The sequence below is a fragment of the Cotesia typhae genome, unplaced genomic scaffold (genome assembly GCF_013202065.1).
Source record: "Cotesia typhae breed Kobodo isofemale line unplaced genomic scaffold, CoteBio_Ctyphae scaffold_13, whole genome shotgun sequence".
NCBI classification, from domain to species: Eukaryota; Metazoa; Arthropoda; class Insecta; order Hymenoptera; family Braconidae; genus Cotesia; species Cotesia typhae.
This window is the reverse complement of record NW_027423774.1, coordinates 7,911,722-7,930,771: the sequence shown is the minus strand read 5'-3', so window position 1 is coordinate 7,930,771 and position 19,050 is coordinate 7,911,722. Positions and strand designations below refer to the sequence as shown.

The 19,050-nt window shown below is 31.3% G+C and overlaps 2 protein-coding genes across 2 annotated transcripts in view; one reads left to right on the top strand and one right to left on the bottom strand.

Moving 5' to 3' along the window:
* LOC141534509 (uncharacterized) overlaps positions 1–19,050 on the bottom strand; it is a 121,676-nt gene that overhangs the window by 16,372 nt on the left and 86,254 nt on the right. The window contains exon 7 of the mRNA XM_074253901.1: positions 12,177–12,471. Within this exon, the coding sequence (XP_074110002.1) occupies positions 12,177–12,471 (295 nt within the window). The remainder of the gene's footprint in view (positions 1–12,176; positions 12,472–19,050) is intronic.
* On the top strand, positions 16,263–17,712 carry LOC141535109 (uncharacterized). The gene is made up of 3 exons (XM_074254902.1): positions 16,263–16,413; positions 16,529–16,723; positions 16,895–17,712. Exons 1-3 carry the CDS (start codon positions 16,263–16,265, stop codon positions 17,710–17,712), a joined length of 1,164 nt encoding a protein of 387 aa, XP_074111003.1.

Here is a 19,050-nt window from a genome sequence, read left to right as displayed (position 1 = left end):
TAGTAACTCTGACTCGGTCGTGCGCAGTGTTGACTTTTGGTACTCGAACGGTTATCGACGGGAGACCAACAATGCCAAAGGCGAAGTTTGCACTCTGTTGTCTGGAGATAACGAAATCTGAAGATTTAGTAAAGACAAAGTTGAAATGCAAGCACGCATTTCATGCAGATTGTCTTGCTACTAATTATTCTATGGATATGTCTATTGTATCAGATGTTGTTGCTGAAAAATGTCCATCATGCTCTCTTGAGTCTTCAATGACGAGATTGACGTCTGTGCTGGACAGAGTTGAGGAAAGATTAAATGTTTTGGAGTCGATGAAGCAATCATTAGAAACTTTATCTAAGGCAGTTGGTACGCTTTCGGAAGACAATTTCAAGATTAATACGCAACTGGTAGATTATGTTAGCCAATGTAGTGCGGCCGCTGAAAATTACACGAAGGCTTCCGATCGCATTAATGACATTTAAAAAACTGTATCAAGTCAGGGATCTGGACTTACGGAAGTTGAAAAGAAATTATCTGGAGCAGTTTTTTCAGTCGGAGCTTCAATGGATTGCAATTTACGCTTGCGCATTGCTTGCCTTAATATTGCAAATCAGCTTGTGATTACAGGTATACCTGAAACAGTTGATACGATTGATCCTGTGAATCTTTCTACGCACTTTGATCCAGCTTTGGCCAACGCGATTGATGTTCCTTTGTCATCATTTGAAATTGTTAATGCGCAACGTATGGGTAAAAAAAAAGGCTGGTGTTCAATCCGTCGTTGGACGTATTCAATCGCGAGCCATTGTTGTTGAATTAACTTCTACAACAAAATGTAGGCAAGTTATTGAAGCGAAGAAGAAGATTCCGAGTTTGATGGCCAATGCTATCGATTTTTCTTAGCCTGCTAATAAAGTAAGTGTCAATCGTCGTATACCGCTTGAGCTTCGGAAATTAAGTGAGGATGTGCCAAAAAAGTTTCTACAAATTGATAAGAGGTTTATTTGGATCGTGGATTAAACAGTTTTCATGCGTAAAGATGCTGCTTCGAAGCCAATTAAAATTTTGCCTTCAACGAATCTTGAAGGTCTAATATTATAGCTTTTTGATGACATTAATCAATTGCCTAGCTGTTCAACGCAAGAGTGCTTGCTTTCTGTACACCTTCAACAGCCTGCCGCGGGAGCCCAATCCTCTTTCTCACCTACAAATGTGTCAACGATTAATGTATGATGTTTAAATGCTCAATCTCTGGCTTCTACGACGCATATTGACAAATTTCGTGAATATTTTTGTACTAATTGTTATAGTGTTATTGCAGTTACTGAGTCATGGCTAAATGACTCTATTATTGATGCTCAAGTTCGTTTACCAGCATATACCGTGCTGCGTGTTGATCGTCATGGTCGTGTCGGTGGCGGAGTCGCATTGTATGTTCGTGAGGGATTGTTTTCGAAGATAATCGCCCCCTCATCATCAACACCTACTGATAGAGGTCTAGAGTTTTTATTAGCTGAAGTATGGAATATGTCAAACTCTAAGATATTTTTTGCTGTTGTTTATAGGCCACCAAAAACTGACTTTATAGAAATATTCCAGGATGAGCTTTTTAAGCATGTCAAGAAATACAAGTTTGTTTGTGTCATGGAAGACCTAAATACTAATCTTTTAGTGCATTCAACGGAGTCAACTAGTCGACGGAAATTTTTGTTAGCGCTGGGACTGATGTTGGTGCCTATGCAGCCAACGCATCATACTAAAACTTCAAATACATGGATTGACTGCTTTCAACTCACTATTTAGTGATCTGCTAGACGCGGTTACGCCAATTAAGACTATATTCGTTAAACGACCGCCTGTGCCATGGTTAACTGCAAAACTTCGTGCATTGAAGAGAGAACGAGATATTTGTTATCGTGCGGCTAGGCGTAATAATTTAGCCATACTGTTTGACCGATACATCAGTCTTCGTCGTGAGTTCAAGAATCGTCTTTCTGCTGCTGAAGACACTTACTTGGAGTCTAAATTTACACTTTCTGGTGGCATAAGAACTTTTTGGAGAGATTTTGATAGCCTAGGTCTCACAATAAAAGAAGCCTATACTCAGCCAGTGCCTGCATTGGACACTAAGGTATTAAATAATCATTTTGTGGCAATATCTGGTGGTGAGCCACTGCCTACTTTTGATGATTGTATTGCTGCTGCTAAATTTACAGACAATGAAGCTCAATTTAATCTCAATAAGACTGACTTAGCAAGTGTAAAAGAAGCTATGAGCCGTATTACGACTGGTGCGAGAGGAGTGGATGAAGCATCTATTCAAGAGTATAAAGTGTTCGATGTACTTTTGCCTATCATTCTAGTGCTTTTAAATGATTCTATTACCAGCGGTGATTTTCCAAAGATATGGAAATGTTCTCTAGTGAGACCATAGCCTAAAATTAGCCACCCATCGTCGCCATCGGATTACTGTCCTATAGCACTACTTTGTTCTTTAGCCAAAGTGTTAGAAAGAGTAGTATATAATCAGATCTCAAAATACTTGTTAGAACTAAGTTTATTAGACTTTCGTCAGACTGGTTTTCGAGAAGGTATGGGGACTCAATATGCCGCCCTGAGGCTTGGTGATGATATTAGAATGGGTATTGAGCGTGGAGAGATAACAGTTTTTAATTACACCAAAGCCTTTGATAAAGTGAGCCATTTACTATTAATTTTAAAGCTTATAAAGCTAGGCTTCTCGTTAAATGCTGTCAAATGAGTTCATTCTTATCTTTGCAAGCGCCAACAATCAGTAATGATAAGTAATGATGAGAGATCAGAATGGGCAGATGTCAATTCTGGTGTTCCTCAAGGTATCGTGTTGGGTCCTTTGCTCTTCTCTTTGTTTATTAATGATCTGACTTAATGTATAGAACATTGTCAATATCTTCTATATGCAGATGATCTTGTTATTTATTTACGTTGTAGTATTAAGGATATGTCTGAATGTATTAGATGTCTTAATTAAGATATTCAGAATATAGTTGAGTGGTGCATACTGAATAAGCTAGATCTTGACTTATCGAAAACGAAAGTCATGGTATTTGGCAGCGCAATAAATGTTTTTCGAGTCAGTAATGGTAGTAATAATTATCTTCAGTTATTTTTAGATGATAAACAAATTAAATTTGTTGAATCATTTAGGTATTTGGGTGTGATTTTTGATAGCACTTTATCATGGCATTACCAAGTAGCGAGTATTAAAAAGCGTTCGGCAAGAGCGTTATACAGAATGCGTATGGATGATAATAATCTTAGCGTACAGCTAAAGCGTAAGCTTGTAACTACTTTAGTATTACCGATTTTTGATTACTGCTCATGTGTTCTTACAAATTTAACCTGGGAGCTTAAAAGATCATTACTAGTCTCGTTAAATAATTGTGTGCGGTTTGTGTTGCGTGTTCGGCGTCGTGAGCATATTTCACAGCATCGACAAACACTATAATGGCTCATCATACCTCGTAATCGAAAACTATTTTTAATAGCATCTGAATTTTATAAAGCGTTGTGTCTTATGCGGCCTAGTCTATTTGGTAGCCAGCTCGAGCTTAAGCCGAATGTACTTTTTCATCGTGATCTGACAAGAACAGACACTCTTAAAGTTCCTTTTGCTCGAACTACTTCATATCAGCGTTCACTTATTGTAACGGGTTGTAATTTCTGGAACTATTTATCTTTTGCGATAACGACTTCAAGTACAATTAATGAGTTTCGAAATAAATGTACACTGATAGAAGGATTTCTTTGGGAGTAAGAAATTGATTTCTTAAAATTTTTTCCAGTGATTTTTTAGGGAATAAAAAATATTTCTTAATAATTGAAAACGCTCATTAAAATAAAAGAAATGATTTATTTACATTTAAGAAATATTTTTAATCTTAACAAAGCGTTATTACATGGAAACAAATATTTCTTACCAACAAAAAAATATTTCTTTATAGTTAAGAAATATTTTTTAAGAGAAATAACCGGTAGATGGCCGTACTCCGAATTGTCTGTGTACTTACGCCTATATGTGTTAGTAAGGGCTGTACGATGTGCGTTTGAATGTGTGTGGTCAAGTCGCCATATTGGAGGTTTACCTCGCGCCAATTTACTCACAAAAAGAGTCTGTTTGTTGTAAAAATATTTTTTATTGATTTGTAATAGTTGATATTATATGAAATTAAAATTATGGAAGATTTGTTGAGATCGTGGAAGTTAAGTGATTTACATGAAACTTTTTGTGGTAAGTTTTTTGATTTATTTAATTTATACTTAGCATTATCATACTTAACCTGTACATTACGTTTACAGTATTCTTTCATTGACACTTAGCTTTTTATTTTTACCATAATTTTATCTACTTATTTTTCCTTTCCCTATAGTAAACCATATAACTGATATTGAAATCCTCGGAGAATTCCTCACCCAAACAGAAGAAATTCAGAAAGAAGTAGTTCCAAGTGTTGGTTTACGTCTTCGGTTAAAAAAAAAATATGACGAATATGTACGTTAGATATTTTTCAGAAAGTCAATTATTAATTTATACTAATCTGATTATGTTTATCGAAATATTTTTATAGTTTACATTACGCAATTTCCATAATACTCATTACTGTTAACATTTTACTGCTTAATATTTTCATTAAACTTGACGCTTAAAATTAATATTACACTAAATTCAGCCAACGTTTTTAATTTTTTTGATTTTTTTTTTTTTCATTTATTAAATTTGTTATGTAAAACAATTTTTTTTAAAATAATTTTTAGAAATAATTTCTTTTTATTTTTCCATTAAAAACCGACATAATTTTTCCTTCGTCTGTAGATTAGATAATAAGATATATAGGGCTCATGTCCCTTACTCAGGTACTTAGTCTAAGACCTCAATGCATTTAAGACTTCAAAAACCTAAGTAAACAGATAAATGGGAGTTTTATTATACAAGAAAAAAACCTAAATAAAAAAACATTTAGAAGATAATATCCGAAATTTTCAAGGACATTCTTAAATGCATTGTGGCATTTGAATTTAGACTGGGAAATATTTTTTTTTTCATTAAAAACTCATAAAAAAAAACCCCCATTAAAAACTCATAAGAATAAAATAGTTTTACTGCCTAGACATATAATAAAAACTAATAATTTAAGTTTACAAATAAACTAAGAAATTTATTTAAAACACGCGTTGAATTAAATAATAAAATAGGCAAATACTGACTCAATATAAATAGTCTAGTTAACAATTATAGTATAAAACAAGTTTTAAATGCTAACATATGTAAATGAACAAATCAAAATTATTAATTAAATCTTAATAGGGATTGATAAAAAATTTAATATCAGTTAATTGTTCGACTAAATTATTTAAATATTAACTAAGTTTAATAAATAAAGTCTAATATTTAAAGTTCTAAAATAACGTAATGTACATTAACATTGGGGTCTCTAATGCATTTAGTGTGTGTGTATAGATGCGCCTATACACTATCACAGATGTATAGTACGTAACCTGTGACCTGTACTTGTACGCCAGTATACTGGGTAGACCGCCCTCGCAACATTTTCCGACGCCTCCGAAGAGAGGGAAAGCGTCCCCGAAACTCGAATGTTAATTGGACATTGAGTTCTCCCTCCAATTAACATTCAAGGGACCACAAAAATCTTAGACCCGGAAAACTGCTGGGTGTTCCCTCTCTTCGTGCTTTGGCCGTCCTAGTGGTAACATCGCCTAAGTTTTAATAAGTCTTAACCGACCACGCGTTAATTTATCGTATCGAAACTTAAAATATTGTAAAAGAAAGTAAAATAAAGTAAAATAAAATCGTAGAGGAAACTAACTAAAATTAAATTAAATCGACAAGGCTCATCAACTTTATCAGGTATATTCTGAATTATTTAATATTTGTAAATTTGATATCATTGTAGAATCGTTATATGAAAGAAAACATTAATAGTTGATCACTGTGTAATAGCTATAATAATTGTAATAATTTTAATTCAACTAAGATTATAAATTTTCATTTATTTAATATTTGTGGACTTGATATATGAAAGAAAACATTAATAGTTGATCATTGTGTAATAGCTATAATAATTGTAATAACTTTAATTCAACTAAGATTATAAATTTTCATCTACTTAAAATATATATTAAAATTATCCAACGTCCAATTTATTCAAAAAACCTATTCTCAATAAATAAAACCTCAGAATTCCCGGTCTATTAGCCTAACACGCTAGGACCAAATATCTTACATTTAATAAAAAATCAAATAATTTTTACATAACAATTAAAACAAAAAAAATTTTTTGAAAAATTCTACTTATGGTTTTTGAAGTTTTTTACAAATGAAATTTTTTTTATTTTTCTGTAATAATTTTCAATAAAAAAAAATTCGAACAATTTTCAGATGTCGGCTAACTTAATTCTTATAAAATATATTTCGAATGTAACTAATTATTAATTCTGTTTTCAGATCTCTGGTAGTCAAAATGATCAAAATGCCCCAAGTTGTCAGATGATTCCACTGATTCAAGTATCGTCAAATGATTTTACTGTTGATAATTTAATACCAGTGGAATTTATAAATTCAAAAAGCAATACAACTGTACTAGAAGAAAATTCTGTTTCCAACAGGAAAAAAAAAAAAGTATCTAAATTTTTTAATTTCGATTTAAGAAAAGTGCTCAGTGATCACCCTATTGGCAAAGAACTTTTGTTAATTGCTAAAAACGAAAAGATTACCTTGGAAGCTCAATGGATCTCATATTTGTGCGAAATTATAGTGATTGATTGTTTAAAGAAAGGCTTAGTCCTTCAGAATGAAGATATTGAGGAATTAGCTGTAAAAATTGTTGAAGTCTTTCCATCGGAGTGCACTCAAACTTTCTACGTTCCTCCAGTGAAAAAAAAAGATTCCTTACGCCAGGTCAGCATTGTCGCCAAAGGAAAACTAACCGATAAACATCGTAATATTTTAACGCTTGTTAGAACTTTACGAAAATTAGGAGATACTTCTAGTGAATCGACTGAATTTGATGAAAATATTGGAAACAATCATCAAAATTCTGCTCTTGATAGTAAGGAATGGTTGAAGCACCACCGAGATGCAGTGAATGTTTTGTTACATTGGAAGACTTCTTATGAACTACGAAGGAGTGAAATTTTATCAAATAAATATTCTAGTGCAACGGATATATTAAATGACTGGCCGATATTGAAAGAGTCTGTGTGTGCAGATTTAATAAACACTGATTTTGAAAAAGTTTATCCAGATAATCTGATAAATTTAAGTGATTGCTGGAACGAGATTTTTATCAAGCTCGAGAAGACTTTAAATAATAAAATAAATCCGGAGCATCAAGCTCATTTAGAAATTTTGGAGCAGAAGAGTAAAGATGTTCCATTGCTGAGTCGATTTATTCTTCAACTAGAAATCTTCCTTCATTTGTTGACACCAAAATCACGAAAGAGAACAAAAACGTCTCTTTAGCTGCGGAGTTAGATAAAAATATTAAAAATAAAAATACTCTAGAAAGTGTATGTATGCATGTAAAAATACCCGGCGACATCGAGAAAGCTTGTGCTGCGAAAGTATCTTTAAAAGCAACAGCGAAATCTACTATTCAGCCTTACTTGATAGTGGTGGGTCCAAATGTTTTGGATTTAAAAAAAAATTTACGTTCAAGTTGATAGCTTCCGTTTTGAGGCTTCAAGCTTCGCTGCTGGATTTGATTTGTTATTTAAATTTTATGTATTGTTCAAACTTGCTTATCCTGTTGAAACTCAACACTTTTGGTATTTCATACAGTGGGGTATTTATAAAATACGAACGGACTCTGATGTGCCCATACCATCAATGTTCACTATTTTAAATAAATTGAACCTTAACCAAAAGTAAAATTAATAAGCAAATGAAAAAAGTTACATGTTAAAAATATTTATCATTTATATTATACATTTATTATTTATTTTTATCTTAATAATATCAAAAAAATGAATAGTCCGCAACGTAATATTAAAGACGATGTTTTTAAATTTGTCAATAAAATGTATGGCAATCCTGCCATTACTCAAAGTATGGCTCAAGACATGATTAATGATTTTAAGCAGTTAATGACTGGAGTATCGGCAGCTATCTTGAAAAATTTAAAGAAAGAAATACCAGTCGAGTACCATGATTTCATAGAAGTTTGTTTTGAAAGCGATATTTTTGATAATTTTCAGTCAACTTGGAAATCTATACAGCAATTGAAAGCTTCTGATAATTATATTGCTCCACAACAATTCAAAATTGGCGAGATAGATGACAATAAAACAGTCGGAAACACCGTTGTTTTCATAAAAAAATCTTGCTATGGACAAATGATACCATTACGTGCAACACTGAAGAAATTTTTGGAATTGCCGAACGTTTTTAAAGTTGTGAGGAATTTTATCAGCAATGAATCTGCTACAAACGATATTGGAGGAGTTTATACTAGTTTATTCCAAGGTACAATATGGAAAAATATTTCTCAAATATTTACTGGAAAAACAGTTGTACCACTCTATTTGTACTATGATGATTTTGAAATAAACAATCCTCTTTCATCGGCAGCTGGAATCCATAAAGTTGGAGGTTTATATTGTTCAATCGCGTCATTACCACCTAAGTTTGCATCAGCTACTGATAATATTCTTTTAGCCCAATTAATATACAATTCCGATTACAAGGAGTTCGGAGCTGAACGGTGTTTTGCCGAAATAAAAACCGAATTTAATCATTTAGCAAAAAAAGGTATAACAATTGAAGTTGATGGTGAAAATCACACTATTTATTTTATATTAATTGGTTTATTAGGTGATAATTTAGCTTTTAATAGTCTTCTTGGCTTTAATGAATGTTTTATTAGTGACTATTACTGCCGGTTCTGCCGAGCATCTTAAAATGAAGCACGAAAACTAACCGTAGAAAATAGATGTCTGTTAAGAACTAAACAAAACTACGAATTGGATTTGTTAGATCATCATTATGGTGTAAAAAACAGTTGTGTTTTTAATGAAATAGAATTCTTTCATAATATTAGCAATTTGACCATTGACATTATGCATGATTTGTACTTAGGAGTCTGTAGATATGACATGGCAAAAATTATAAAACATTGTATTAAACAAAAATATTTTACTCTAGAAAATTTAAATAATAGATTAAAATTTTTCGATTATTCGGATATTGATTGTGGTAATAAAATTTCTCCGATCAGCGAAAATCATATTCAAAATGAACATATGATTATTACAGCTGCAGAGATGTCGTGTTTGGTTGCTTATTTTGGGATTTTAGTTGGAGATTTAGTTCCACCAGATGATCCGGCATGGGAGTTGTATACTTATTTATACGATATTATAAGTATTGTTACAGCTACAACTATTTCCGATGATGAAGTAATTTATCTTAGAGAATTGATAAAACTTCATCATGAGTTGTATTTAAATACATTCGGAGGACACTTAACAGCAAAATTTCATAACTTAACACATTATCCTACCATAATAAAAAGTTCAGGGCCGCCAAAATTTTATTCATGCTCACGTTTTGAAACATTTCATAAAAATCGAAGCAACATGCTCAGGTTGTGAAGTGTCGAATTAATATACTATTTACTCTTGCAAAAAAATTACAGTTAGATTTAAGTAATAAATTTATTAATCGTGAAGGGTTTAAAAATATAGTTGAGTTAGGAAAAGTAACTTCTGACAGACTTAATAAGTTTATAATAAATAAGAATAATTTTAAAACTTTTGAATCCGTAAAAATTAATAAGATTCTGTACAAGCCTTTGTATGCTTTTCATCTATCAAATAATCTTGAAAATAATCCGGTATTTGGTATTATAATTTCGATTATCTCAAATTATCAAACTATTTATTTTTCTTATAGAAAATGTGTAACTGTTGGACTAAACTCTCATATAAAAGCATATCAATTAATACTACCAACAGCAAATGATCCAGAATTTCTTATTCAAATAAATTTCGAGCAATTTATAAAACCATTAAAAACCCGCGTATTATCGAATGGTTTTTATGTTATTTCTCAGCGAAGTTTAATTTAAACTTCATTAAATTAGGTATCATTTACAGAAATGTAAATTGTTTTTTTGTCTTTATGAATTTTCTTCTTTAATAAAATTGACAATTTTACATAATAATGGTTTTCATTATTTACTTCTATATATATATATATATATATATATATATATATATATATATATATATATATATATATATATATATATATATATATATATATATATATATATATATATATATATATATATATATATATATATATATATATATATATATATATATATATATATATATATATATATATATATATATATATATATATAACATACTTTTTACCATTTAACATTTAATATTTATTCATTAATATTTCATAAATTATCTGCTTAACGTATTATAAAGTAACTTAATTTTCTCAATGTATATATATATTCATGTATATTTAATTATTAACTATTAAGAAATATTTCTTAAATATTAAGAAATGATTTCTTAAATACAAAGAAATCTTTTTAAATGCTAAGAAATCCTTCTATCAGTGTACTTTGTCCTTGTTCAGCTTAGAACGAGCAAATGAGGATTAAAGCTATTAGAAGTCATAAATTGTAAACAACTGTTTGATAATATTATTATCAATGATGAATATAAAATCGCAATGATTAATGTCGATAATTATGATAATAATTATAATAATATACAAAAAAAACATTATTATTATATTTCTCGAAATTCAAAGTCTTTATATACTATTAATAATTTATTTTTATCAATGTTTTTCTTTTCTATTTTTATGATTATAGTAGAATTTAAGCTAATAACTAAGTTACTTGTACTCAGTTACTATGTATGGTCACATGGGATGTAATCCCATGATCTTATAAATTAATAAATAAAATAAAAAAAAAAAAATATTGAAAGTCTAGCCCGGGATGACGATGTAACTATTGTCATTTTTACGTGAATTTTTTTTTCCGTGTATAGTGACAGCTACTAATCTCTCGATATTAAATTATAAATTGTGAAATTTACACTTTCTACATTAAGTGTTATGATATTTACATTTTTCCCACCTCGATGTACGCTGTACTGTTTGAAACTATAACAATTAACCGAAATCTGAGTGAATTTTATAGTTTACTTATTTCCGCGTGGCCATAACAGATGTAGAATAAAATTATAATTTATATCTTTTCAAATGGGGGGCTTTCCCGCTAAAAAATTGAAAATTTTCAAAAATCGGGAAGTTATTGATTTTACAACGTTTTTCGGAAATCTAGTTTTCATCAGATCTCAACTTTTATAGATCCTAGGAACCTTCCTGACTATTCCTGCGATGGTCTCTCTCTCTCTCTCTCTCTCTCTCTCTCTCTCTCTCTCTCTCTCTCTCTCTCTCTCTCTCTCTCTCTCTCTCTCTCTCTCTCTCTCTCTCTCTCTCTCTCTCTCTCTCTCTCTCTCTCTCTCTCTCTCTCTCTCTCTCTCTCTCTCTCTCTCTCTCTCTCTCTCTCTCTCTCTCTCTCTCTCTCTCTCTCTCTCTCTCTCTCTCTCTCTCTCTCTCTCTCTCTCTCTCTCTCGCTCTCTCTCTCTCTCTCTCTCTCTCTCTCTCTCTCTCTCTCTCTCTCTCTCTCTCTCTCTCTCTCTCTCTCTCTCTCTCTCTCTCTCTCTCTCTCTCTCTCTCTCTCTCTCTCTCTCTCTCTCTCTCTCTCTCTCTCTCTCTCTCTCTCTCTCTCTCTCTCTCTCTCTCTCTCTCTCTCTCTCTCTCTCTCTCTCTCTCTCTCTCTCTCTCTCTCTCTCTCTCTCTCTCTCTCTCTCTCTCTCTCTCTCTCTCTCTCTCTCTCTCTCTCTCTCTCTCTCTCTCTCTCTCTCTCTCTCTCTCTCTCTCTCTCTCTCTCTCTCTCTCTCTCTGTGTGTGTGTGTGTGTGTGTGTGTGTGTGTGTGTGTGTGTGTGTGTGTGTGTGTGTGTGTGTGTGTGTGTGTGTGTGTGTGTGGTACATCATGATTAATCCCTAATAATTTTAAGTCTGATTTTAGAGTCTTTTTGTTCAAAGTATGCATTCTAGTGTAAACTTTTGTTTAAACAATCGCTTACTTACCAGCCAACTGTAAAATGAGCTACAAGCATTGTTATTGTCTGTGAGGGATTTGATTGTCTAATGCTATTGCAAACAATTTTGATATCTTGTTCTTCTTCATTATCAACAATATCCGGAGAACCAAAAGAACTACCATCAAACGAAGAATTGCTGGAATTAATCCTGGATATATGCAGAGTCGCATTTCGAGAATGAAAAGTGTAAGATCTGCTCATATCCAATGTATGCCATGTGAGACCATTATTAGAAAAGCCAGTAAGCCATTCTGGAAAGGGACATCTTCCTGGAGTTGAAGCTAAAATAAAGAAAACAAGTTAGTTCATTATTTTTAAGCCTCCCCGGATTGAAAAATTTATACATAATTATATATTGTAATATGTAATTATTAAGGTGTGTCATTGTGAGACGACTTTTTTATTTAAACAAAAAAAGAGGTTGAAAACTAGCTGGGAGGTGCGAAAAAAGCATCTAAAGCGGTGCTCTTAAATATTAATATTTAAATATTAATATTTAAAAACTTTCATCAAATCTCGACGTTTCGAGGTCCTAGAATGCTGCTCCGAATGTTTCCGCGATGATGTCCGTATATATGTATGTATGTAGATATATATATATATATATATATATATATATATATATATATATATATATATATATATATATATATATATATATATATATATGTATGTGTATGTGTATGTGTGTGTGTGTGTGTGTGTGTGTGTGTGTGTGTGTAAACCTCTTATAACATCGAACCGCTTGACCGATTTGATCGTAATTGGTATTATTCGAAAGGGCTTAACCAAAATTAAATTTTTAATATAGTTTAGATTGATTCGGACCCGTAGATTTTGAAAAATCTCAAAAAACTATTAAGAAAAATTTTTTCAAACATGGTTTTTTTGGAATAATTCTGAAATGACCTCACCCTTGTGGAAATAATTCTCTGAAAAAACTCTTGAAAAGTCTTTATAACTCTGAATAAGACTTTTCGAAAGTCTTCACATCCCTAACTAAGTAAAGGAAAGACTTAATAAGTCTTCAAAACTCTGCGATACTCTTCAAAAATCAAATTTTCCCTGCAATTTCGGAATTTCTCAAAGAGTTATTAAGACTTGATAAGACTTGTTCAGTTCAGTTTACAGGAAAAGAAGAAAATATTTCTTTTCAAAAAAATTACTTATCAGAATTAAATAAAACTATAAAAAAGAATTAATGCATGTTTTAAAAAAATTTTTTTAAATAATATTTTCATCACGAAAATACTTTGATGGGCATCGAATCACTCATAGTTGAGCAAGTCAAAACATCAACAGCAAATGAAGTGCACTTGCTGTTGGAAACAGATATTACTCAAAGAGTAAATCCAATCGGTATTTAATTTGGACTATCAAATATTAAAGTCAACTTTCTAGGTAGGAAAGAATTTTCTAACCACATGCCACCTATTAGAAACTAAGAACACTCAAAGATTCTAACTGTAAATTCGTAAACTAAAATATGTTAGGTATCAATTAATTCCAGCAGATGGCGTGTGGATAGAAAATTCTCTCCTATCTAGAAAGTTGACTTTAATATTTGATAGTCCAAATTAAATACCGATTGGATTTACTCTTTGAGTAATATCTGTTTCCAACAGCAAGTGCACTCCATTTGCTGTTGATGTTTTGACTTGCTCAACTATGAGTGATTCGATGCCCATCAAAGTATTTTCGTGATGAAAATATTATTTAAAAAAAATTTTTTTAAAACATGCATTAATTCTTTTTATAGTTTTATTTAATTCTGATAAGTAATTTTTTTGAAAAGAAATATTTTCTTCTTTTCCTGTAAAACTGAACAAGTCTTATCAAGTCTTAATAACTCTTTGAGAAATTCCGAAATTGCAGGGAAAATTTGATTTTTGAAGAGTATCGCAGAGTTTTGAAGACTTATTAAGTCTTTCCTTTACTTAGTTAGGGATGTGAAGACTTTCGAAAAGTCTTATTCAGAGTTATAAAGACTTTTCACGAGTTTTTTCAGAGAATTATTTCCACAAGGGCACTGATCAATTCTAAAAGCTAATCAGCTCTTAACCTTTAAGAACCACGTCGATCGCTTCTACTCGAAAACTATCTGATCATATTTGGTGTTTCAGTAAAGAACTGGCTACTGTTGCATTATATGATGAAAATTTTTCTGCTGAAATTAAACGGCAAATGATTGAAGTTATGAAAATAAATCAGGAGAAGACTATAATTGTTGAAATAATTGTTGAAAAACGACGCACGAAGGCTGAAAATGCACTGAAAACTTTATTGAATAAAAATGTCAGAGAATTTGTTTCTTAGCAAGTTGAAATCTGTCTAGCTTCAAGTGCGACAAATTCTTCTGTTAGTTTAAATTTTCTCAGTGACATCAATTTTTCATAGAATAGCAAATTAACATGTTTTTTTTACAAACAATATTCAACTAAGTAGCAAAATTTATTTTTTATATATCATGTGTTTAAAAAATGCATTCATGCTCATTTGTTATAAGCCCGCAATCTCGCAATAAGAACAATTTATTGGTTATGTGATCAGTAAAAATAACATACATGTGAAATTCGAAGTCCGTTGACAAAATAACTATCAGTAATGTTGAATTTTGAAAAATCGAATGTGCAATATTTTACTGGCGAGATAGCTCATAAATTGGAAATGAGCTGTCAGAGTTTTTAAAGAGGAAGGATCCCTCTACAACTTCCGCTCATAGTCAAATGAATATCATGAAATGTCGTAATACTATAGATAATTTAAGTGAAAAAAAAAAAGATTTTCACGGGTTAATTATATTGAATTTAAGAACTATTATTTCGTAAGAATTTTTTTTTTTCTATGTTGAGAACAATATTTCGCCAATGGAGTAAGAAAAAAAAATAGTTGTGTTACATGAAGCACCTATATATATAGGTCAGGTGTACCACAAGGTTCCAATCTTGGACCACTGCTGTTCCTGATCTTTATCAATCCTTTCCCTAATTTCATATCATATTTCTTTGAGCTCTTTGCTGACGATACTAAATGCTGCCTCAGTCTACGTTCCTGGTCTGACACTCTTTACCTGCAGAGAAATCTTGAAGCATTAGCCACTTGGTGTAGGATGACTAATTTATATCTTAATGAGTCAAAGTGTAAAATCATCACATTCAATCGATCCAGTACTGAAATTTATTTTCCTTACACGATTAATGAAATTTTGCTTGAACGTGTTAATAAATGTAGGGATCTGGGAGTTACCTTTGATTCACGTTTGACCTTTACTGAGCATTATAAGGCTATTACACTATCTGCATAGAACACTGGGTTTTGTTATTAGGGTTACTAAAACTATGAAAAATACAAACGAAGTTAGAGCATTATACTATGCGCTTGTTCGCCCCTAACTAGAATGTATATCAGTAATTTGGTCACCTACTCATAAAAAACATGTGTCAAGCCTTGAAGAAATACAGCGAAAATTCCTGAAATATCAAACTTATAAAATCAGTAGCCAATATCCGCCTACTAGTACCGATTACTATGAACTTTGCAGGAACGCAAATATGCTCACTCTTGAGGATTATAGAATCTGTGCATCAATTGGGTATTTGCATGATTTTGATATTCATAAACTTTTGATATTTTTACATTCTATATAATTTTTTAAAATTTTTGGAAGAAAAATTTTTCGATTTTGTTCTTAAAAATTTAAATAATTTAATAAATAAAAGTGGTCCTAAATTACATAAAAGTCACGTGATGTAAAACGTGATGTGATTGGTGTGACGTCATTGTGCTGTTTGTAGCGCGTATATTTGAATGAGCATTTAAGTCATGTATAATATTTTACATTGCTAAAAAACTTAAAGTTAAGTTTTTTTAAATTTCAAGTTTTATACATCCTATTTTTAATGCTAGATTTTGTTGAAAATAATTAAAAGTGAAATAAATTTTTGTGAAATGTTTTTTTAAATTTAAAGTGAATGTGTTTGGAGGTTATGAACATGTCAATGTTGTTATACTAAGACTTTTGAGAAGCATCAGTTCAACAGTGTAGTTTGTGATTATCAACGAATTAATAAAAATGCCTCGGCGAAAAGTGGATCCTGGTTTTAGTGAAGCACCTTTAGTTGCAACTTATCTCGCTACAAACTCTGATTTTGTATCAGCAGAAATGAAAGGAGCAAAAGCTAGCATGTTCGTATATTTTAATACAGTTGTTTATTTAGATATTAGTTATAAATAAATCGGTGCTTTTTTATCAACAAGTTCATAAAGTATTCATTAGCTGTTACATAAATAATATTTATTTTAATATTTTGAATTATTTGAATTATATTTGAATTATAGATCTGGGAGAAAGTCATATGGAGATGCAGCCATTGAATATGTACAAATTAAGCTTCAGGGACCTGAATGTACTCAAGTGTCGTATTTGTCCTGAACACAGAGTACATTATAAATCATATAGAGTGACTGTAGTTATAAATATTGTTGATGAAGAAATTTTATTGATTCAGTGTCATGATTGCGCCGCATCGTCAGGTAAATAAAATAATTTAACAATATTCAAGTAATAAAATCATTGCGGTTATTGTTTGTTTCATAATTTCCTGCATAAACATTCATATCTAATACACACGTTATATAATATGCTAAAATAAATATTTTGATAATATTATAACCAATAATCACTTCTTGTTATACCTTTTTTAGGTGGATGTAAGCACTCAATCGCGTTTTTAATGTGGCTACACAGACGATCGGAAGAACCATCTCCAACTGATGTTGAATGTTACTGGCGTAAATCAGTTTTATCTCAAGTTGGGTCAGCAATCAAATTCATTCGAGTGACAGATTTTGATTTTGAGACAAATATTACTGCTGTACCTAAGTCTTTCAATACTTTGCAAGAATTTGTCAATAGAACAAAACAAAAAAACGTACAGAGCCAAATCTTGAAGTATTTAAACTCTGAGAATACTGAAAAAAGCCTCTCAATACACAATTTATTAGTGGACTTTATTAATTTAGGAGGAACATTATGCGATAATTTTATACAATTTAGTGCAAATCGAATGTCTCCTGACTTGTGTGATAATATAGAAAAGGAAACTCAATACCAAGCAGATTGTGATCTTTGGTTTTCATTGCGGTATGGACGAATAACAGCGTCGAAAGCTTATGAAGCATCCCGCTGTAATACACCTAATGGAACGTTAGTAGAGTTGCTAGTTGGAGGTCAAAAACTACGCAATACAAAAGCTATGGAACGAGGTAAAGAGCTGGAAGCTACAGTTTTACAACAAGTTGAGCATAAGTTGAAGCGTAAATTCCAAAAGTGTGGTTTATTCTTATCCCAAAATCACCCGTACTTAGGAGCTTCTCCAGATGCAATAGATGACGAATTCGTGGTAGAAATTAAATGCCCGACGTCTCAAAAAAGCTTTCGCACTTATATTGACACTGACAATTACAATAAAATTGCAATGAAATATTTTATTCTAATGCAGATGCAAATGCTTTTCACATGAAGAAAAAAAGCAATGTTTATCGTAGCAGACCCAACTTTTGAAGAAACACGGCAATTCAAATCTATTATTATCGATTATAATTCACAAGTAGTTGAAAAATTACTAAAAGACCTAAGTAAATTTTGGAAAAATTGTATTTCCAAGTGTTTATTTAATTCATTGAAATAAATTAAATTATTTAATAAAAAAAAAAAAAATACAAAAATTGAATTCTTAATATAAATATTACATTTTTATTGAATAACAACTTTTAAAACTTATGTTTTTTTGATCAATGGTCCTTGTAGGTTAGTTAAAGCTGCGGCGATTGTCATTATATTATCCATCTGTGGAATAAGTTTAATATTTACACATGAATGAGGTTCACAAATTTCAAATTCTCGTATTCTTCTTATTAATCTTTCAATGTGAATACGGAGACTCGCGATTCGTTTTGTTGCTAACACTTCATCATGACTTGGTTGCTTCTCAGAACTTACTGTTGGTGGTCTAATTAATGTACATTTTTTTTCAACTATAAAATTTTCTATGTGTTTGAAGCCTCTATCAGCTAGTATAGCAGCGCCTGGTTTTAAACAATCCAAATATCCAGATTGAGAAACTATTTCAGCATCCGATGTTCTACCACCGAATCCAGGTGAAATAAAATTAACTATGCCATCAGGTGTACAAGAAATTAAATATTTGACCGTATTGCATTTTTTGTATTCAGACCAGGTTAATGATTGTTTAACAGGATCTGTTGACTTTTCAATTTCAATTTCTAAACAATCAATGATTAATTCTACTGCTGCATAACGGCTTCGGAAACTTATTGGCAACTGAAGTTTAATTCTTGTTGATGAAGGCCATATAATAAAGTCTTTTAGATATTCTGCCATGACTGGCAAAGTCTTAGTAAAGATACGACTTATATTAGAAGTGGGCATTCCAAAATCATCAGCTAAAATCGCAAAACTCTCATTCAATCTTATTTTTTTTTAACGTAATAAATATATCAATGTCACTTAAATTAGCCATACGTAATATATCGATAATATCCATGCAATCACTTGGAATCCCGATGTATTTACGAGGTGACAGCCGAATTCTTTCAAATGTTTGCTTTAAATTACGCTTCTGAAATTCTTCTTGTTGAAATGCATTTTTCCACTCATTTTCTGTACTTCCATTTGATGTTAAAAAATTATTTGATGAAGTAGGGAATGAACTAGCCGTTGTGTTAGAAGATAAATTCGTAGTATTAGGTGAAGGATTCAATAATTGATCATTATTAGCTGGTTGAGAAATAAAATTATGCACATTTATATCATCAACCAACTGCTCAATTGGAGATGA

What these genes read in the sequence shown, in the direction of transcription:
- LOC141535109 (XM_074254902.1), top strand. Translation starts at nt 16,263, where the DNA reads ATGCCTCGGCGAAAAGTGGATCCTGGTTTTAGTGAAGCACCTTTAGTT. An exon ending in AGTTGTTTATTTAGATATTA is followed by an intron (nt 16,414 to 16,528) that starts GTTATAAATAAA and finishes TTTGAATTATAG; the next exon opens with ATCTGGGAGAAAGTCATATG. An exon ending in TGATTGCGCCGCATCGTCAG is followed by an intron (nt 16,724 to 16,894) that starts GTAAATAAAATA and finishes TACCTTTTTTAG; the next exon opens with GTGGATGTAAGCACTCAATC.